Raw genomic sequence first — 23,587 nt, forward strand, 5'->3', positions numbered from 1 at the left:
GACAAATTGTCACAAGGGCAAAGTACGAGGTCTGCACTCCAGCAAAAGGGAGTACAAAATAATTACCATCTCTTAGAAACAAACACTCCAACATAGGCCCATCTGATTTCACATTTAGTAACGATGGAAGTCTGGGTCATTTTGCTGGATATCAAGACACCACCTCATGGATGGCAAGTGAGACAAAATTAATACAATGGGACTTGAACATAGAACATATCTGGAGTTAAAAGAAATGGAAACCACAATACATGGAATGTTAAACTTTATTTCCGATGGTCTGGAAAATTAATTTTGAGCAGAAGTTACATCATTGTGGGTGCCGAGATCGGGAAAACTGGAGGGAGACATTATAAATTAAACAAGTGTCAATAGATCAATGAAAATAAATTTCTCCCAGTTCATTTTAAACTCTTATTGGCCAAAGGGTTAGATCCCTTTGAAGAGAGTCCAAGTGGTTAACTCTTACATAATCTTGATTTGAACTGGTGATAGACGAATGCAAAAACTTCCAGTTTTTCTTGTTCTTGTGTTTATGCAGCTGTCACTTTACCTAGTGAAGAACCATCAAGAAGTCTAATAATTTCCAATCATCTGTCCCAGCCATGGAAACAATGAACTTTATCCTCAGAGTGAAAGATGAACACCTGGTTTTCAGCCAACTTTTATAAATTCTTTTCACAAAAGTATATCATCTCCCACAGCAAAATAAGAATACATGGATTCAACAATTAGCACCAGGAGAATTTATACACCCACTTTCAGTAACCTGCAGTTCATGGCTAACCTCTGATCAACGGAGAGATCAAAAATAATTGGGATTTGAAGTTTTGTTGCATCCTACATAGTCTGGGGTCCAAGAAATTTCCATGACCAATACAAAAGGCTAGGACTTGCACCCATCTATCACCAATTTAAACCAACTTAAACTCTCAGCATTGCCGATGCCAAGAACGTAGCACACTGCAATCCCAGTTCACTCTGCCTTCTCTTTCTCTTTCATGTGCAAGAAGACCACCGAGAACAAGAAGAGTCCAACCATCATGGAGAAGGTACTGGCGTAGTATGGGTAGGCAGAGGGGATGAAGCGTTCGTACTGAGTGTGCTGAAGGGGTCGAACAGACACCTTGGACAAAAAGAAACAGATCTGGTTAGACTTAAGGTAAAAAAAAAGTTATTCTACTCACTTCTAAACTGTCCTGTGAAAAAATATCTGACAACTCAATCATAGGTTACAAATACAAGACCCCACACAAGTTCCACGTTGTCCACCCTTCCACTACAGATGACTGCTGGAGAACCTGCGGCCAGAAGGGCATCAAAATGGCTGAATGTGGAGGAATAACCCAAAAAAAGAGACATTCCCCACAGTGAAATGCAGCCCTTCCCACAAAAACATGTGGCTAAAGCGAATGTGAAGCAGATGCTCATCAGAACAATTGATGTTGCCTGGAAATGTAAAAATCTATTCTGGCCTTTTCTTGGTGATTCACTTAGTGTAACCTGCCATTCTGCAAGCCACACAAGTATACAGACCCTTCCCAAAACCAAACAAATGCTTCAATCCCTTGACTCACACTGCTCCCAAGAACCATAGGTGCATAAATTTATTTTTCCACAAGCACCATGCCATCAAAATATACAATTTCATAAAGCCTAGGTAAATATGTCCTGGAGAAATGATGCCCAAAACTCAACCTAATACTCAAGATGGAGTCTGATCAAGGCTCCTATATAACTGAAGCATTACAAACATTCTCTTTGTACTCTGCTCTGCTCTCTACATTCTATTTCAGCCCTCTTGAGATTAAGACCAACATTCCATTAGCCTTTTGTGACTGCTTATGTTCCTGTCTTCCAGCTTTTAATGTGTGTAGCCGCACTCTTAAATCTCTTTGCTCCTCTGCAGTTCTAGTTTCTCGTCGTTTAGAAAATACCACAGTTTCTCTCTTAAGTCCAAGATGGATGACCTCACAATTGTCCACATTGAGTGGGAAAATCAAATGGAATTCAATCTGTTTATGTCCCTTTGTGCTTCCTACTCCCATCTGTCCCTCCTAATTCAGTGTCATTCCCCTAGGTCATTTCCCCTGTTGTAAGTGAAGGCTGCCTCTCAAAGGAACGATTAGCAGTTGCACAAGCAGCAGAAATCACACTCAAGTGTTCAATAATAATGAGGGAAACCTTTTCCAACTTAAACAGAATAGAGTAATGAATGGGAAATGATTTTGTTTAACAAAGACCCAATAGTCTTCCCCAGCAATTTCCGTATGCCATGAGGAGTGACGTCAGATGAATATTTTCGATCTTTGCACGCCTTTTACACATCTAGTACACAATGAAGTCAGTTAAATGTCAAGCAACGTTGCTGCTCAAATGTTTAGCCTGATGCATACCTGGGTGGAAGAGTATAGGTGTGTGTATCCAAGCCTGTTGTAATCTACTTTAAACTGGAACACACCATAAACGTCAGGCAGTTTGAACTGCACGCTGTATTTACCATCTGGGAAAACAAGACATATAGATTTCAGAATATTTTCCACTCTTGATGAGCTGCAAAGATAAACTCTACATCCATTACTATGAAATCCATTCTCAAGCTGTATAGATAAGAGATACAGAACTAAGATAAACAGAAGTTGGCAGGCAAACAAAAAGGAGAGAAACATGGCAGGTGCTGACTCCCAGCACTGCATTTCCTGTGTCTCTGTCCTTGCGTTCTTTCACCTAGTCTAGGTTGATGGGATAAAAGTTTCCCATCGGAAAGAGACCTCTGTGAATTGAGTTTGGCAATCTGATGTTGACACAGGTACCCTAAATGGGAATAGTTCCATTTCCCAACACTAATATCTCTCAACATGAGTACTAAACCAAAATTAAAACCTGTTACTTCTTATACAATGCTTTCCCCCATTGTTTGGATAAATCCTGCTTATAATCACCTTTCAATCATCTTCATTGTTTGTCCTGAGGTTATGATTCTTGAACTTTTGTCACTGGCATCCTCTAGGTAATTCATGATATCCCTTCTCCCACTAGATCTACTTAATCAAATTCCAGAAGTGCCATAAACTTGTTTAAACTGGATGTGTATTTTGGGGAGAGGTAACCCACAGTCTATTTCTGTCACATTCTAAGCAAGTCTGACAAAGGTCTTAGATGCCAGGATTTTGTGTTTGAGGCAATGGAGCCTACACTCGTGGAAACTAATTCAGTACTTTATACCGGCAGTTTGAACAGCATATTTCTCTCAAGAGCCAAGCCCCTGCTCCCTTCCCCATTCCCACTTAGCAATAACCTTTCCTCTATGAGAACAGCACTAACATATTATCTGACTTTCAGAATTATGGTAAAATATTAGATATTCAATATGCATCGCAAGATAGAACACTATTCATATATTCACACTCTGCTCTTTAGGCCAAATGCAGCTAAACGTCATAAGGTTTTCCCATCACTGGAGCCATATTGAGTTGACTCACCATTTCTCTTCAAGTAAGTTCTAACAAATGGATCGATTCGAACAAACTCCAGCTGAATGTCATCTCCATCGAATGGGACCCATTTCCCATTGGAAAGCTTCTCAATAACAATGCTGTACTCCTGCACCAAGACAGAGCATTACAAATATCACAAATCAACTCTAAAACCCTCGCAGCATCATAGAAGAGTCCGCTATTGAGGGAATTGTGATCAGAACTTAAAGAATCAAGACTTGGGTACTTACATTTGAATAATGAAAGAATAAAGTACATAAACAGAAAGTCACTAAAAAGTCAGTTGATTGAGAGAATAATTCCCCATTACATTCCATCGTATAGTTTTGCTTCTTAATGGAGTGTAAAGGGCCCCATCTCACTCCACTATTTGACCAGGAATTCAAATCTCATTTGAAATTTTGAAAAAAGCTAAATGACCTAGCTTACAGTGTCTAATAATATACGCAATTTAATTTTCCACTAATGGAGTTTATCCAAACTCTCAAGAGGCAATGATGTTGCTCTGTAGCCAATAAAGGTTATAGAGCAGCTTCATTTTCAAAGAAGATAAGATCCAAGTCTATTAGCATGAAAATGACTCTCTTCAATCTACGAAGGGAACGAGAGAGACAGGCAAAACGAGCAAAAAGCAAATATGGTCATAATATCCCCAACTACCCCCCACACACCCCACCCCCCATTCCCAATTATTATCCACTGACCCTTTAAGTGACTGAGTGTTGTGAAAGGGGGGGGGCAGATAAACAGAGATTGAAAGACCTGCGCCCAGTTTTTAATCACTCCACTTGCATTTAAATTTACAACAGTACTGAATTGTCAGGTTTCCTCACAACAAAAAGTAAATTTTCAAGTAAGGGTCCTTATGTCCACAATGAGAGAAGCAAGCGCAGGCTGACTTGAAAAGCTGTGTACACAATCATTTCATGGCCTTACTTACTCTATCTCTGCACATCCTTTAGTCAACATGTCACCTTCTCTGCTTATTTGAGCCTCCTCTAGTGTGCAAACTCCCCACCAGAGGAGGCAAGGCATTCAGCCATAATACCCTGCTCTCAAAAATTTTCCCTCTAAACTTCTCTGCCTTGCTACATCTCTCCTTACTTTCAATTGCTTTCAGAAAGCTTAATTCTTCAATTGCACTTGCAACCATCACGTCCCCGAACTCTTTCCAATTCCCATTTGATAGCAGAATTCCCACTTTTTAAAAAAAAATTCATTCTTGGGATGTGGGCTTCGCTGGCTGGGCCAGCATTTATCACCCACCCCTAGTTGCCCTTGAGAAGGTGGTGGTGAGCTGCCTTCTTGAACCGCTGCAGTCGAAGTTGTGTAGGTACACCCATAGTGCTGTTAAGAAGGGAGTTCCAGGATTTTGACTCAGCGACAGTGAAGGAACGGCAATATATTTCCAAGTCAGGACGGTGTGACTTGGAGGAGAACTTCCAGGTGGTGGTGTTCCCATTAATCTGCTGCCCCTTGTCCTGTCCTTCTAGATGGTAGTGGTCGTGGGTTTGGAAGGTGCTGTCGAAGGAGCCTTGGTGAATTCCTGCAGTACACTGCTGCTACTGTGCATCAGAGATGGAGGAAGTGGAGGTTTGTGGATGGGGTGCCAATCAAGCGGGCTGCTTTGTCCTGGATGGTGTCAAGCTTCTTGAGTGTTGTGGGAGCTGCACTCATCCAGGCAAGTCAAGAATATTCCATCACACTCCTGACTTGCACCTTGTAGATGGAGGACAGGCTTTCGCGAGTCAGGAGGTGAGTCACACAATCCCTAGCCTCTGACCTGCTCTTGTAGCCACAGTATTTATAGGGCTAAGCCAGTTAAGTTTCTGGTCAATAGTAACCCTTAGGATGGTGATAGCGAGAGATTCAGTGATGGTAATGCCATTGAACATCAAGGGGTGATGACTGGATTATCTCTAGTTGGAGATGGCCATTGCCTGACACTTGAGTAGCACGAGTGTTACTTGCCACTTGTCAGCCCAAGCCTGGATATTGTTCAGGTCTTGCTGCATTTGGACATGGACTGCTTCAGTATCTGAGGAGTAGCGAATGGCGCTGAACATTGTGCAATCATCAGCGAACATCCCCACTTCTGACCTTATGATGGAAGGAAGGTCATTGATGAAGCAGCTGAAGATGGTTGGGCAAAGGACACTATCCTGAAGGACTCCTACAGTGATGTCCTGGAGCTGAGATGACTGACCAACAACCACAACCATCCTCCTTTGTGCTAGGTATGACTCCAACCAGTGGAGAGTTTTCCCCGATTCCCATTGACTCCAGTTTTGCTAGGGCTCCTTGATTCCACACTTAGTCAAATGCAGCCTTAATGTCAAGGGCAGTCACTCTCACCTCACCTCAGGAGTTCAGACCTTTTGTCCATGTTTGAACCAAGTTTGTAATGAGATCAGGAGCTGATGAGTGGCCCTGGCGGAACCCAAACTGGGCATCGGTGAGCAGGTTGTTGCTAAGCAAATGTTGCTTGATAGCACTGTTGATGACCCCTTCCATTACTTTACTGCTGATCGAAAATGGACTGATAGGGTGGTAATTGGCCGGGTTGGATTTGTCCTGCATTTTGTGTACATGATATACCTGGGCAATTTTCCAAATAGTCAGTTCGATGTCAATCTTGTAGCTGTACTGGAACAGCTTGGCTACGGGCGCAGCAAGTTCTGGAGCACAAGTCTTCAGTACTCTTGCTGGAATATTGTCAGGGCCCATAGCCTTTGCCATATCAGTGCTTTCAGCTGTTTCTTGATATCATGGAATGAATCTAAATGGTTGAAGACTGGCATCCGTGATGCTGGGGGCCTCTGGAGGAAGCTGAGATGGATCATCCACTAGACACCTCTGGCTGAAGATCGTAGCAAATGCTTCAGCCTTAAGATTTGCACTGATGTGCTCAGTTCCTCCATCACTGAAGATGGGGATATTTGTGGAGCCTCCTCCTCCTCCAGTGAATTGTTTAATTGTCCACCACCATTCACGACTAGATGTGCTGGACTGCCGAGCTTAGATCTGGTCCATTGATTGTGGGATCGCTTAGCTCTATCACTTGCTGCTTATGCTGTTTGGCACACAAGTAGTACTGTATTATAGCTTCTCAAGGTTGACACCTCATTTTTAGGTACGCCTGATGTTGCTCCTAGCATGCCCTCCTGCACTCTTCATTGAACCAGGGTTGATCCCCTGGCTTAATGGTAATGGTAGAGTGGGGAATATACCGGACCACAAGGTTACAGATTGTGTTCGATTACAATTCTGATGCTGCTGATGGCCCACAGTGCCTCATGAATGCCCAGTCTCGAGTTGTTAGATCTGTTCGAAATCAATCCCATTTAGCACAGTGGTTGTGCCACACAACACGATGGAGGGTATCCTCAATGTGAAGGTGGGAGTTCGTCTCCACAACGACTGTGCGGTGACCACTCTTACCGATACTGTCACGGACAGATGCATCTGTGACAGGCAGGTTGGTGAGGATGAGATCAAGTATGTTTTTCCCTCTTGTTGATTCCCTCACCATCTACTGCAGACCCAGTCTAGCAGCGATGTCATTTAGGACTCAGCCAGCTTGTCAGTAGTGGTTCAATTGAGCCACTAGGTAATAGACATTGTAGTCCCCCACCCAGAGTACATTCTGCAGCCTTGCCACCCTCAGTGTTTCCTCCAAGTGGTGTTCAAAATTGAGGAGCACTGATTCATTAGCTGAGGGAGGGCAGTACATGGTAATCGGCAGGTTTCCTTGCCCATATTTGACCTCATGCCACGAGAGTTCATGGGGTCCAGAGTCGATGTTGAGGACTCTCAGGGCAGCTCCCTCCCGACTGTATACCACTGTACCACCACCTCTGCTGGGCCTGTCCTGCCGATGGGACAGGACATACCCAGAGATGGTGGTGGTGATGGTGGTGGAGGAGTTGTCTAGGACATTATCTGTAAGGTGTGATTCTGTGAGAGTGACTATGTCAGGCTGTTGCTTGACTAGTCTGTGAGACAGCTCTCCCAATTTTGGCACTAACCCCCAGATGTTAGCAAGGAGGACTTTGCAGAGTCGACATGGCTGAGATTGCCGTTGCTGTGCCTAGGTCAATGCAGGGTGATCCATCCGGTTTCAGTCTTTTTCTGTGACTTTGTAGCGGTTTGTTACAACAGAGTGGCTTGCTAGGCCATTTCAGAGGGCATTTAAGAGTCAACCATGAGTCATGTGTAGGCCAGGCCAGATAAGGATGACAGATTTCCTTCCCTAAAGGATATTAGTGAACCAGATGAGTTTTTACAACAATCGACGTTAGACTTTTAATTCCAGGTTTTTATTTAATTCAAATTCCACCATATGCCGTGGTGGGATTCGAAGCCGGGTCCCCAGAGCATTACCCTGGGTCTCTGGATTACTTGTCCAGCGACAATACCACTATGCCTTTGCTCCTCTTTAAGCCTCTTCAGCTGCTAAAAGTCCCCACTGCATAATTATTTAATTTAAAATATCTCCTAAAATATCCACTGAAAAATTCTAACAATTAGTATGAGTTTCATTTGTACTTACCACCAGGTCAGTTATGGTATAGGCATTTGGCGGTTTGATTTCTCCAACAGGGTGATGAGACACCTTTCCAACACGGAGAACTCCTTCCTCTTTGAATACCCAGCGGGATAGTGCCACTGCCAACTCATAGTTCCCAGTTTTTGAGAATCTAAATTCAAGAAAAAGTTCATATTACATCAAACTCTAACATAATCTTACACCAATATCAAATTCACATATCAGAATGGGAGGAATTCTGGAATGTTTATTGCAGTGACCTGCACACCTTGGTCCAAATTTTATGCTCTGTAATTATGATCGACTATCCCCCTTTGGATCTAGCAATGTTACAACTATAAAACTTTACATTTCCGATTCTCAATCTCAGCTCCACAACTTCAGAGATATGCCCATAATGGCTACTTATTGGTGTTGAGTGACAATGTGCCATCAGACTGATCATTCAGCACCCCAGATGCGCAACTGCTTCTGTTCAAATAAATTTTTGGGTTCAAAGATGTTACTTTTTAAAAAATTTCACATTCCCACATTCACGCTTTTGCTGAATTGAAGTAGTATCTGGATATTGACCAGCCAGCAGAAGGAAGAAGTTTTATTGCAATGCAAAATCTGCTGCAGTCTGAAATGAGATTAAAAACCATGCTGAGGTCAAAACAGATTAAGAAGTCAACTGCACAATTTCCACAATCTTATTCTGAAAAATATTCATTGTTATTGATTGAGTAGTTTCCTTTTGCAAAATTTGCTTACCTAGCCACAATATATTGTTAAAAAAAAAATCACATTTCCACAACCAGATCTTATTTTTTACAGCACCTTTAACATAATAAAACACCCCAAGGTGCTGCACAGGAGAATTATAGTATGTCACTGATCCACGCAAGGAGATATCAGGTCAGATGACCAAAAGTTTGGTCAAAGAGATAGATTTTAAGGAGTGTCTTCAAGGAGGGAAGCAAAGTAGAGAGGTGGACAGCTTTAGGGAGATTATTCCAAAGCTTGGGGCCTAGGCAACCGACGGTCACCAATGATGCTGCGGTTAAAATCAGGGATGCACAAGAGACCAGAATTAGACGGCTCTTGTGAAGTGCAGAGTACAGGAGAGATAGGAAAGGGAGAGGCCATAGAGGGATTTGAAAACAAGGTTGAGAATTTTAAAACTAAGACAATGTTTGACCTCTAATTCCTCCAGTTAAAGCTCATGAAATCCAGAGTTGGCCCAACAAGCATCAGGTAATGCCCATTCATCAGAACTCCTAGCCAGCTCTCCATTACCATTAATGACACCATCAGTGGGTCCCTCATCAACATCCTAGGGTTCATGACTGACCAAAAGCTGAAATGGACCAGCCACACCAACATTGCAGGAGGCTTGGTACTCTGCAACTAGCAGCTCACAACTCTTGACCCCTCAGAACCTCCTTATCCACAACGCTTAAGTCAAGAATGTGATGAAATACACACCATGTGCCTGGTTTGGTACAGCCACAATTTGAAACAAGCTTAGCACCGTCCAAGGCACACCAGTTCACTTGATTGCTGTCCTTACCACCAGGCTCAATATCCAATCCCACCTCCAGTAGCTGCAGTGTGTACTATCTATAGGATCCAATGCAGTACCTATTCAAGCATACTTCAGCTGCACCTCCCTCATCTGTGACAACTACCACCAAGAGAAGAACAGCAATGCTGTTAGCATACCATCATCTCCCAAGTGTCCATCCAAACTGGACATAAATTATCATTGCTTCATTGGCAATGAATCAGAATCCTGGTATTCCCTACCTAACACCATTGAGAGAGTACAAAAACTGCAATGGTTCAAGAAGCAGGGCCACCACCACCTTCTTGGGGACAATAAATGCGACCTTGCCTGGATTTCCCACACTCCCAAGAATAATTTATTTTTTAAATGATAAGTTTTCTTTCTGAAATGTAATGACAATGAATTGGTAGGAGTGTAAGTTACTGATGAAAAATCTTATACCTTGCAATGTAACTTTGGGCACCTCATCTTACCTCTCAGCTCCTGGAGTAGCTTTCTGTACAGGAGAGTTGAAGAAGGCATCACTGAAGAAATCAATAGAGCCACTGAAGACTACACGAGCATTGTTCCGGGCCTGGAGTCCAGCAATCAGCAAGGTGTTCTTTCCCACACCATGAGGATACTAGCACAATGTGGAAAAATATAGATCTTTGTCACAAAACTGGTTGTCTTTTCCCTTTCTATTATACATACACATTTAGCTATCGGTTATTACAGATGAATTATTGGCTGTCATGCATTCCGTGCAGTAATATTTGAGCATGTTCAGCTCCAACACACGTGTTTTAATTGAACAAGGACTCCAATGGAAAGCAGTTTGGCCATGTGCATGCTTAGAGCACCCAGTATATGCCCAATAGTACATGCAATATACATAAAGGAGTGCCCAATATGCATCAGAGTATCCAGTATGTACTCTTAAGATGTATCCCTCAAGTACCCAGTTTCTACACAACAGAACATGTTGCACAAAGCATGCTCATCGCTTTCACTCTTCAAGCTCAACAACAAGCATGTAGTTGTGAAATTAACCCAGTGGTGAAAACACGTACATGTAAAAATAGACACAACTCCAGCAGGCAGCAAATTCAATACGGCAGGAAATGTACAATGAAAATGGAACAGGACTGAACTTTCTTGCAGTTCTCTTGATTAAATCAATTAACAAAGACTGAACTGAAAAGATTAAATCAGAAACCCTCATTCAATCTGTAGTTTGTACTGAGTTAGCTGATCGGAGACAGGGGAGCATGTGGGGCGTGACAATTTACCTCAGTGCCCTTGAACTGGGAAAGGGATGAATTTAAGAACTGTACTTTTAAAATTTCATTCATGGGATGTGGGCGTCGCTGGCTATGCCAGCATTTATTGCCCATCCCTAATTGCCCTTGAGAAGGCCGTGGTGAGCTGCCTTCTTGAACCCCCATGAGGTATATCCACAGTGTTGATAGGGAGGGAGTTTCAGGATTTTGACCCAGCGACAGTGAAGGAATGGCAATACATTTCCAAGTCAGGATGGTGAGTGGCTTGGAGGGGAACTTCCAGATGGTGGTGTTTCCATGTGTTTGCTGCCCTTGTTCTGGATCAGGATTGTCCAAAGTATATGGCCCACAAAGCCCCTTGAGTCAGTTTTCAAAATTCCAGTCAAACAGGTCAGTTTCAATGGAAGATTCTGTATGGAGCTGCTCCTCCAATCACAGGCCATTTCTCCCCGCGTTTGCTGCTGATAGGCTCACTAGTGAGCAAATGAGGGACAAAAACAGTTTTTGATTGGAACAGCAGCGAACACTGGCGTGGTGAGTATGCTGAGGGCTGCCAGGTCGAGGGAAACGAAGGTATAGTTGGGCTGGTGCCTCTGGAGCCAAGCAATGGTGGAGCTGAAGCCCAGAGAGCCAGGTATACCGGGCCCACAGAAGGCAAAGTTTTGGCGGCACTGGAAGGAGACGGTGCCATGGTGAGTGTGGGAGTGAGAGAGAGAGAGTGTGTGTGTGTGTGTGTGTGTGTGTGTGTGTGTGTGTGTGTGTGTGTGTGTGTTTGGGGGGGGGGGGGTGGTGGTTGAGAGAGCATGCCTGAGAGGGTAAGTGTGGGGGGAGTGAGAGAGCGTGTCTGAGTGCTTGGGGGAATGACAGCACATGTCTGAGTGTGTGTGGGGGGTCAGGAGGAGGGAGAGTGAGTGTGGGGGGGGGGGGGGGGGGGGGGGGGGGGGGGGTGAGGGAGCGTATCCGAGTATGTGTGGGGGATTACGAGTGAATGACTGTGTGTATGTGTGTTGGGGGGAGTGTGAAAGACTGAGTGACTGTGTTGGGGGCGGGAGAGGAGTGCGAGTGACAGAGTGTGGGGGTGAGTGCAAGAGACTGAGCGTTTGGGGGGGTTAAGTGAGTCTACGTTGCACCCAGTTTCACTTGTACACTTGCGCCCAGGTTTCTCACTCACTCTCACCACCACACATTAACACATACACACGCACCCACTCACAGCAGGTGAGGGTGAGCGAGTGAGCACCTTTGGGACTGGGAGTGAGCCTGACACACACACTGACCCTCTCACACACTGGTCATTTTCACTGATTACACTTTTTTTAAATTAACAATTTATTGCTATGACATTGCTGTACTTTTGCTCATCAATTGCTTCTTTCCTTAAAACAACTTTTTTTTTGAAATTCAGTTTGTTGTTGTGCCAAACCTTGTCTTTCTGAAATTTTCTCATCGGCCCCTTGATTGAGAAAAATATGCAAATGTGGCCCCCCCATGCAAAATGGTTGGACAAGCCTGTTCTAGATGGTAGCGGTCGTGGGTTTGGAAGGTGCTGTCCAAGGAGCATGGTGAGTTCCTGTAGCATCTTGTAGATGGTACACACTGCTGCCACTGTGCATCGGTGGTGGAGGGGGTGCCAATCAAGTGAGCTGCTTTGTCCTGGATGGTGTCAAGCTTCTTGAGTGTTGTTGGAGCTGCACTCATCCCGTCAAGTGGAAAGTATTCCACCACACTCCTGCCTTGTAGATACTAAACAGGCTTTGGGGGTCAGGAGGAGAGTTACTTGCTGCAGAATTCCTAGCTTTCTGGCCTTTATCACGTGATCCTTTTTGTTTAAATATCCAAACTGTTACTTATCAGGTAATGCGAGGAATGAACTTGGCTGGTTTCCATAGTCAAATAACTTACTAATATCCACATTATAAGGTTCATGAATGATAAATGGTCACCAGAGACTGCCTGTAGGACCAGACTCCAGCATGAGTTCACCAGGAGAGAAAGAGGACTATTCCACAACCTGGAGATTACACACGAGAGTTACCTGTGTGATAGGCTTATCTGGGAAGAAGGAGTAAGAGCTGGAGGATCCAGTCAGAATATCCAGTACGAGGGGGTTATCAGGATCTGCCACCATACTAGAAAGAAAACAAAAAGAAACATTGGGGTTTGGGTTGATGGACTCAAGATAAACCAACTAAGTTGCAGTTTTTAAGTGAAATAAAAAGTTGGTCTGCACAGAAAATCTTTCATAATTTGTTGAAATATGACGTGAATACACATACATGTTAACGTCAGCATTCAAGCTAGTTTCTTGAGCTCTCAGCACAGCATCATCCCCCTCCTTTGGTGTACTTACTTGGTTACTTAGTTGGTTCCTGTACTATATTTCCTCCAACACCATGCTCACAACCTCCATTCTTTTGCCTCTGACCTACTACATGTTCTCCTACTTACTTTATCACTACTGGCAGACCCTTCAGTTATCTCTCCTCCACGCTCTGCAAAGATCCTTAAATTCCCCATACTGCTTTGCTACATCTCCTCCCCTTAAAGTTTCCTCAATATCTAGCTCCTCTATGTCTTTTGAAATGTCCCTTGATTTCTCTCCTTCTCCAGTCTGATCATCAACTGCTAAGCACCTGGGAATTTTTGCTGCATTAAAAGCTCAATAGCCATTCAGCCCACAGCTGCTATTGTATATAAAGTAGTATCGAATTTTTAAAAAATCATTCTATCAAACTAATTTTTTCCACAGGCCATATATAAAATATTCCACTCTTGATCAGTTGCCTTCATTAGTATGGCTTCAAGACTTGAGTATAGAAGGATACTCAGCAACTTGTTTCAACTCACACTTAAACACCCTCAGACGTGCTCTATCATTTGATGAGCCTTCTGGCTACATTTCACGTGACTAAATAATTTTTGGTGGTCAAATCACTTCCTTTTCCATCTTTGCTCATGGACAATCCTTACTCTCACGCTCCCAAGTTCCAACATGTCTAACGTCAAAACCATCTACACTAACTGTATAGTATTTACTGCAGTTGATTAGAATAAATCCCCCTGAATGCTGCCAACCTCCTTTCTCCTTGTTATATCCAACTAAAGTTGCTGTAATTTAAACCTTTTTCTTCATCACTACTTATTCTTATATTCATCCAAATACCAACAAGACCTTATCAGAAAATCTCAACCAACATCTGTCACTGCAAAACAATTTGCACTCCACAGAAACTCAGCAGTTTCAAAATTTAATGAAAAACAAAACTACTAGAAGTAAAGAACATGCATGCTTTAGGGAACAAAATGCAAATATCAATACTGTGCACAATATCAAAGACATCGCACTGCTAGTTCTTGCAGTTATCGGGCAATGAAACTAGCTTGTTTCTCACTCAAGTTTACTTAAATTGCCAAACTCAGATTGGAGTGAAAGATACTCTAAAGGCCACAGACTGCAAGCCACAACTGAGCAGCGTTTCATGGTCAAGTTTGCGACCAATTGATGATTTTGTTCTGCTACAAGTTTACTGTACAGAGTATAAGAACAAGAAATACCTTACCCACTTACCCAACTCCCTGAAATAAAAGGGGATTCTTTGGTTGTTTCCCCACAACAGTGGGAGCCTTCAGCAGTTGTTCGTTATCAGCGATGATCAGTGTGTGCTTTGGAAGCAAGGAGGTATTTATAGTCAACTTTTCTTTCTTTTGAATCAATCTTTTAAAACACTTAACAGTTCTTTTTGAAGTCCCTTTGTGGCACAATTCACGATTGCTTTACAAATATATTTAATAAATGCTAACAAATTTTAATATATGTTCTATAACCGACCAAAGTGTTTGATGCTTATATTAGGTTGCAAAATTGGAAATGTGTTCCATTTCTCAGCACTAGCATTTCTCACTTTAACAGAAGTAAAATTCATTACATATAAAAGTAAAAATGTCTAAAATCTATGGCTCCAGGTTTTTTTTGGGGGGTGGGGGGGAGAAAGAGAAGAAACAAGAACTTTGCAAAGATCTTTCTAACCATTAATCAGGTTGCCTTGTGAGGAATACATTACTATTAGATGAAGCATGACTTCCTTCCCCAATGCCCTTACCTGGCCAGGATCAGAAACATCATAGTTATGATGGTCAATAACAGAAGTTTTCTCCTCATCAAATTCGATTCCGCATTCACTGCCCAGCTCTCGTAAAGGGTCCCCTTTAAACAAGCATACAAAAAATTAATTCACCTTCATAGATGCTGGAAAATTCTAGCTGCATCACCCTCCACCCTTACCCTAATCCCCCAAGAACCTGCAAGAATTGTGCCCCCTCGCACCTCAAAATTCAATGTTCCCCACCTTTGCGAACATTATCCTGTTCCATCCAATGATGTCACTTAGTCTTGCCCAGCTCCTAAATGATCTACTGCTTTGCTCCACAATTAACTCCGCACAGCGCTACTAAAATAGGAAATAGGAGGCGGCCATTCGGCCCATCGAGTCTGCTCCACCATTCAATCATGGCTGATAAGTTTCTCAACCCCATTCTCCCACCTTCTCCCAGTAACCTATGATCCCCTTACCAATCAAGAACCTAGCTAGCTAGGTCTTAAATACACTCAATAACCTGGCTTCCACAGCTTTCTGTGGCAATGAATTCCATAGATTCACCACTCTCTGGCTAATGAAGTTTCTCCTCATCTCTGTTCTAAAAGGTCTTCCCTTTACTCTGAGGCTGTGCTCTCAGGTCCTGGTCTCTCCTACTTATGGAAACGTCTTCCCCAGGTCCACTCTATCCAGGCACCCCTCATCCTTCTAAACTCCATCGAGTATAGACCCAGAATACTCAAACATTCCTTATATGTTAAGCCTTTCATTCCTGGGATCATTCTTGTGAACCTCCTCTGGACCCTCTCCAGGGCCAGCACATCCTTCCTGAGATACAGGGCCCAAAATTGCTCACAATATTCTAAATGTGATCTGACCAGAGCCTTATAAAGCCTCAGCAACACATCCCTGCTTTTATATTCAAATCCTATCAAAATAAATGCCAACATTGCATTTACCTTCCTAACTACAGACTCAACCTGCAAGTTAACCTTAAGAGAATCCTGGACTAGGACTCGCATGTCCCTTTGCACTCCAGATTTCTGAATTCTCTCCCCATTTAGAAAATAGTCTATGCCTCTATTCTTCCTATCAAAGTGGGACACTACCACATTTCCCCACGTTGTATTCCATCTGCCACTTCTTTGCCCATTCTCCTAACCTGTCCAAATCCTTCTGCAGCCTCCCCGCCTCCTCAATACTACTTGTCCCTCCATCTATCTTTGTATCATCTGCAAACTTAGCCAGAATGTCCTCAGTTCCTTCATCTAGATCATTAATGTATAAAGTGAAAAGTTGTGGTCCCAACACTGACCCCTGCGGAACTCCACTAGTTACCGGCCGCCATCCTGAGAAGGACATCCTTATCCCCAATCTCTGCCTCCTGCCAGACAGCCAATCTTCTATCCATGCCAGTACCTTGCCTCTAACACCATGGGCTCTTATCTTTCTGAGCAGCCTCCTGTGCGGCACCTTGTCAAAGGCCTTCTGGAAGTCCGAGTAGATAACATCCATTGGCTCTCCTTTGTCTAACCTACTCGTTACCTCCTCAAAGAATTCTAACAGATTTGTCAGGCATGACCTCCCCTTGATGAAACCTTGCTGACTTTGCCTGATTTTACCATGCACTTCCAAGTATTCTTTTACCTCAATATCATTTTCCCGCACTATTCCCAAATCACTTGATGTCTTTAGTAACTAGAAATCAAGATCTCAGTCTTAAACATGCTCAATAACTGAGCCTCCACTGCCCTCTGGGGTTCTGAATTTCAAAGATTCACCACCATCTGAGTAAAGAAAGTCCTCCTCATCTGGTCCTAAATTATTCTGAGACTGTGTCCCCTGGTTCGAGACCCCACCTCCAGCCAGGGGAAACATCCTATCCATATCTACCCTGTCGAGCTCTGTAAGAATTTTGTATGCTTCAATGAGATCACCTCTCATTCTTCCAAACTGTAGAGAATACAGGCCCAGTCTCCTCAATCTCTCCTCAGGGGACAATGCTGCCATCCCAGGCATCAGTCTGGTAAACCTTTATTGCACTTCTTTTAATGAGAGGCATTTCCTTCCTTGGGTGGGGAGACCAAAACTGCACATAATGATCCAGGTGCGGTTTTTTGCCCATTCACTTAGCCTTGTCTAAGTCCCCTTGAAGCCTCTTTGCATCTTCCTCAAAGCTCACACTCCCACCTAATTTTGTCATCAGCAAGCTTGGAAATATTACATTTGGTCCCCACATCCAAATCTTTGATATGTATTGAGAATAGATGGAGCCCAAGCACTGATCCTTGCGGTACCCCACCATTCACAGCCTGCCAACCTGAGAATGACATGTTTATTCCTCCTTTGTTCTGTCTGTTAACTAATTCTCAATTAATGCCAGTATATTACCCACATCTCACGTGCTCTAATTTTGTTTACTAGCCTATGTGGAACCTTATTGAAAGCCTTCTGAAAATCTAAATAGACCACTTCTACCATTCCTACTTCTCTTCAGCTCTGAAGAGTCAACAGACTCGAAACTTGAACTCCGTTTCTCTGCACAGATGCAGCCAGACCTGCTGAGTTTTTCCCAGAATTTTCTGTTTTTATTTCACATCCACTGGTTCCCACTTATCTATTCTGCTAGTTACATCCTCAAAATACTTTAACAGGCTGGTCAATCATGATTTCCCTTTCATAAATCCACGTTGATGCTGCCCAATCCTACCATTATTTTCAGTGTCCAATTATGACATCCTTTGTTATACATTCCAGCATTTTCCCTACTACAAATGTCAGGCTAACAAGTCTGTAGTTCCCCATTTTCTCTCTCCCTCCTTTCTTAAATAGTGGGGTTATATTTGCTACCTCCCAATCTGCAGGAACCATTCCAGAACATATAGAATTTTGGAAGATGTTGATAGGCATGGGTGAAAAATGCAAGGATCATTCACGATATTAGGAATTCTTTAGGCTAAGTGGCTTTGAAGTCTTAAAAACAAATTATGAACCATGAGTTTTTAACAGGCAGCAATTGCACAAACTGTTTAATGAGAGTTTGTGATACGGTCATGGTGGCATATAGAATACAGACAAGTATCAGTGGCAATAAGGGATAAAGTTGAAATCACAGCAACTATATGGGAAAATGAAAAGCAAAAAGGAAACTGGAAGCATTCCCGAAGATACTCTAATTGAAAACGATAAGCAAAGGTAGATAGATAGATTTTAGTGTAGATAAGTTTATTTTGAGCCTGAGGCCAACACAAGCAATAAAATACTCAGTTCCTATTGGTGCCAAGCTAGCATCACCTTAAAGTATTGTACTCTCTGACATAGGAAAGTGCGCTTAAATAAAACACACATCTACGAAATACAGATCAGCTGAAGGAATAATACCAACCAGCTACTAAAGGGCCAGGTTTCCAACAGATGCAACACTAAATCCACTATGTCTATTTTAATTATGAAACCTGTGAACCTGGTCAATGAGAAATTGCTGTCCAAACAGTAGATTACTGTTGTCCAACAACAATCCACCCCTACTGGGTCCTGATTTCAATAGGCCAGTAAAGAAGATGGTGAAGCAAGCCACCAAAAGCAGTGGTGCCGGGTATTTGCTCACAGGGAAAGACAAATCACCCCTGTGCAGAGTTATATGCATTTCTACTCTAAAGGGACACAAAGATCCTGGAACTAGATCCATAACCTAAAGAGGATGGAAGATCTGTTTAACATCTATTTTCCTCCTTTACTATGGCCATACAACTATGCTCCCTGCAGGAGGAAAGATCTGTCTAGGAAGAGCCAATGACAAAGATAGTTTGCATCTATAGCTTTATTCCCAGTTAAGAGAACAAGTTTTAACATCCATTTACATATTCATTCTGAGAAATCACAATTTATAAATTTTCAAAATTAATATTCTGATCCAAAGGGGGCAACAAACTTTTAATTAATATATAGCTATCTCCATTAATTTTTGTACAATGTATCAGTTTCGACCCAGCGTGTCAGAGGCTCATGCGTTAAAACCCCACTCCAGATATTCTAGCACATAATCTAGGTTAACATTTAAATATAGCATTGGGAGGGAGCTGCATAGTTGGAAATATTTTCTTTCCATTGAGATGTTAAAACTGAAGCCCTGTCTGCCTCTTTAAGAGGCTGTGTAAGATTCCAGGGCACTCATTATCTGAAGAGCAGCAGAGTTCACTGGTGGCCTAGCCCAACATTTTTTCCACAATCAACATTACCAAAATAGAGTATCTGGACATTTATTTCAGTAATGTTTATGGGACCCTGCTGTGCACAAATTGGCTGCCACATTCTCTACATTACAACAATGACTACACTTCTAAACTACTTCATTTACTATCAATCACTTTGGGACATCCTGGCATTGATAGTCTTTATAAATAGATGCAAGTTTGTTCTTTCTTTATGAAGATTAAAATGCACAAAATAATGCTTGATGTGTTCTTCACATGACCAAAGTCACAACATTTCAAATGTAATAATTATTTCATATTTTTACCAATGTCTGAGCTTGCAGCAACCAATACATTTCCACCTCCATCGATGAACGTGGCAATAGTGTCAACATTGATGTTGCCTCCAAAATCTAAAATGAAAAGCAAATTCCCATTAATCCAAGCTGCATATCCTTTCTCACTCTTCCACACCCCCAAACAGAGCAGACATTGATTCCAGGAAAAGTAATACTCTAATCTCCATCAGCTGAGGTGCTGGAGGGGGGTAAAAGAGGGTGGGGTCGGGTGGCGATGGGAGAATGTTAGGGTCTCAATTGCAGCATGTGGCTCTCTTTTAGAAGTTCGCACTCACTGTCTGATACAGCACAATATACACTCCATAATTCTCCTTTCTTATAGCCAAACAACACTAATGACAGTGCAAAGCAACCTCTTAAAAATGTATTAAATCTGAATTAACATACTAAACTAACTAAAGTAACTTCCATTTCTGTTAGCTGTTTTTAGTGGCTTCTGTACTTTGCAATTTCACTCGTTTGGCTTTCTCCCAATATTCAAATTCCTTATTTCATTGGCTTTTCAGTTGGGAAACAGATGGAGAAATGCCAAACCTGCTCCCAGGTCTCTCCAGCAGACAGATGGGCTGACATTTGTTATTTTGTCATTCCTCGGCCTGGGAGGGACTTATTCTCCACTCTCTCAGCCAAAAATTAGACCAAGGAGAAAGATATACGAACTCCTTCAATAGCAAACTAAGCATTACAAACTGAGGGAAGGTCCCAGATCTAACTCTGGTCAATACTGAATTAGTGATTTAATAGTGAAATATTAATGATTTAGACTTTGGAATCAAAAACATAATTTCTAAATGTTATGAATACATCTTATGAATATAAGATGATTATGTTTTGGGACTCTATCTTTAGTTCATTGTAAAATGGAGGAATGAAGAGGGTCATGTTTTCTGCTTTGAATTCTGCCTGACAACAAACCTGGGTGGCCTGGTTACCAGGGGCACAGCGAGGGTTAAGACTCACTGAGAGTAAGGTGAAAACTGTTCACACCTGAAAACAAAGGCAGGAGCAGCTTGGTTAACCGTAGACAGCCTTTTGGCCTCTGAGTTTTTGGACAGAGAGAGGTCTCAGAGATAAAAATCTGCAGCTAGTGTGATCAGCAGAGAGAAGACTGAAATTCCCTTGTATGCAACAAGCAGAACGCAAGAGGGAGGATAGTTTCTGGTTCTAAAGACTCTGGAAGATTTGTTCCAGCAAAGCCAGGGAGAGAAATCACTGATGTGGCCCTTACTGCTTGTTTGGAAATACTCCAAAAAATGGAGGTAAGTGCTTTTTGACTGTCATTCGACGAAGCGGGTAAACCGTGGACTCACTGGAAGTTGGGAATGACTGTGGACTGTTTCCTATGAAGACTGTAAACCTGTGGAGAGCATGTTGTAACATATACAGATGTGGCGTGGGGTTATCAGTTGTGTTAAAACATTAATAAAGATTTTTTTTTTGTAGTTGCTTACCAAGTAATGTTTAGCCATATGTTGCTTTTACTTTCTTTGTTACAGTAACAGTCTTAAAAATTAAAATCTTGTACAATTCCTTTAAACTGCTCACAAGGAATTCAAATATATTTTTTAAAGTTATCGGTCTCTACAGGAGATCCTAAGATACATTTAAGGACAAGAATTCTTTTGGAGGAGTTAGTCAATACTGAGGAGAACTGCAACAAATTACAAGGAGATATTAAACATGTAGAATTGGCAAATAATTGCAAAATGAATTTGAGCACAGTTAATTATTTTGGTAAATATGTTGATAAGGAAAATAAGATTAATAAGGCCATAACAAAAAGCAATTTAAGGCTTCTTTCTAAAGAGATAGAATTAAAAATTTACACTAAACTTGTATTGAACATTAGACCACAAATGGAGTACCGTGTATAGTTCTGGTTGTCAAATATAAAAAGGATTAGAGGCACTCGAGAGGGTGCAAAAAGGATGGACAAGGCTCATACAAAAACAGTGAGAAAAACATGAACAGGCTTAGTCTCTTTTTTTTGAAAGGAGACGACTGAGAGATAACCTAATAGGGACCTCTAACATTAGGAAAGATAGACTAAACAGAGTGTTCTTCCACTTGTCGGGAAGTGTAAAACGAGAGGCCATCAATATAAGATAATCACCAAGAAATCAAGAAAAAGAAACTCCTTTACTAAGCAAGTGGTGATTATCACAGGAAATGGTTGAGGCCATTATCATAGGTACATTTCATGGGAAGCTAGATAAGCACGTGAGGGAGAAGGGTAATGCTGAAAGGAAGGACGGGAGGAAACAGCATGGAATATATAAACATCAGTGTGGATTGGCCAGGTTGAATGGCCTGAAAATATGCTGCATGTTCTATGTAATTCTATGGCTGAACCAATATTGGATTTACAAGTGGCCTCAATGACCTTGATTAAAGAAAGGAAAATTGGACAAGGAATTGGAGAACAACTGGTGAAATCAAAAAGCAGTTAATGTCTCTTAAGGAGAGCGGAAAAGCGGTGAGAAAGAAATATATTTCCTGACACTGAACCCTGTTGATTTTACATTACATTAGAAACCCTCCAACTCTCTTGCTGGTAGGGTGCACTACACAGATGACTGCATTCCAAGCAAGCTATTGCAGTCTACTGGTGATTTTCCTTAAACAGGGAAACTAGAAAAGCCTTTTAAAAAAATTGCAATTTCCAAGTGAGAAAGCTATTGCAGAAGAAACAGAAATCTTTACCTTCCACCGATGGGGAAAAAATGATGAGATGATCATACAGAAATTCTCCGTACTTAATCAAAGACAAACCAGGATCATCCGAAATCTTGAATGTCAAGTTAAATCCAAGATCTAATTGGAGATTTCAAACAAAGGCACGGGTTAGTGCATTTCAATAACCAATGAGGAACATTCAAAGATACACAAGTTATACTTACAGCAAGAAGTAGCATAAACTAGCATTGGTATGAATTGTCCCTGTCCTGAGGGTACAGTGGCTAATAGAAGGTTACTCTTTTAAAGTCACTTGTTACCTTAATTCTCACAATTACAACCCCTCAGCATTCCAGTCAACATTTGGATTATCTCCCCATAAATTCCATTTAACCTCTATTCTCTGGACTCCAAAGACCTCTGGCGCTGATGGGATCTAGTCATCACCCACATTGCTAGCTGATGCGGTGGTGCTGACTCTCTTGCATGCATTTAGGAGGGAGCTGGACTAATTTCTGACTAGGTCAGACATTGATCACATAGAAAAGTGTCTTCAAAAGGTAACAATTGGTCCATTTGATTTTCTGGACTGGTCTCAATTCCCTGAGGCAGTCAGAGAGGAATTTTGCAAATAGTTTCCCCCCATATTAGCTCTGGGTCCTTTCCCTTTGTTTATTTTCACTTCTCCCAGGAGATTGCGTGGCTGCAAAGTTAGGAGAGTAGGCGGGAAGGGAAATATTTAGCCATAATGATCTGGCCATCACGGCGTGTGGCAGGCTGGCTGGATCAACTAGTCTTTTCCTACCCATTAATATTGAATGTTTGCATGCGCGTCTCGCCCGGATTTAGCTCCTTTTCTATCGCTCTAAGATCTTGCATTCCACCTCCTTTTTACCACAGTGCACCCATCACTGAGAATAAGTCACCCTCCTACCTGTTAGGCTCTTGAAGAACATGGAGTGCGTCTCCTTCATGTTGATGTTCTCCAGAAGCACCAGCGTCCGCCCGGCCCCCTCAGCCACAGGGAAGAGGGAGAAGAGCAGAAGAACCCAAGTCCCCAAAACCCGATGCACCCCCATTCCACTCTGGCTCCGACCCACCGCCATTTCCAGCCGGACACAGAGACCGGAACCGGAAACACCCCACCGCCCCCTAGCAATTGCAATTCCCCCGCCCGCCCGTCGCTCTCCTGGCTTTTTATTAATATTATCATCGAGTTTACTTTTTATTTTTGGGTTTCGAGTCCCAACACTTTTTAAACGCGAAAATTCTTCAATTTGTAAAGTCAACCACCGCCACTTCTCAAAACCAACCAATCAGCACCAGCCAACTTGTCACTACAGCCTGTTGCAACACTGAAAGAGGTCCCCGGAGAACCAGCGTGTGAATTTGGGTTCCCAACCTTCCT

At 42.4% G+C, this 23,587-nt stretch overlaps 1 protein-coding gene across 1 annotated transcript; it reads right to left on the bottom strand.

Moving 5' to 3' along the window:
- Positions 1-248: 248 nt before the first annotated feature.
- Positions 249-23,327, bottom strand: ddost (dolichyl-diphosphooligosaccharide--protein glycosyltransferase subunit (non-catalytic)). Its single transcript, XM_041206093.1, has 11 exons — positions 23,114-23,327; positions 22,207-22,317; positions 19,471-19,557; positions 14,958-15,061; positions 14,426-14,520; positions 12,893-12,986; positions 10,069-10,217; positions 8,050-8,197; positions 3,483-3,603; positions 2,397-2,503; positions 249-1,126 (listed from the first exon to the last, which is right to left on the bottom strand). The coding sequence occupies exons 1-11, from the start codon at positions 23,283-23,285 to the stop codon at positions 977-979; spliced, it is 1,338 nt and encodes a 445-aa protein (XP_041062027.1). The 5' UTR covers positions 23,286-23,327; the 3' UTR covers positions 249-976.
- Positions 23,328-23,587: the final 260 nt, after the last annotated feature.

Source organism: Carcharodon carcharias, chromosome 15, assembly GCF_017639515.1.
Source record: "Carcharodon carcharias isolate sCarCar2 chromosome 15, sCarCar2.pri, whole genome shotgun sequence".
NCBI lineage: Eukaryota > Metazoa > Chordata > Chondrichthyes > Lamniformes > Lamnidae > Carcharodon > Carcharodon carcharias.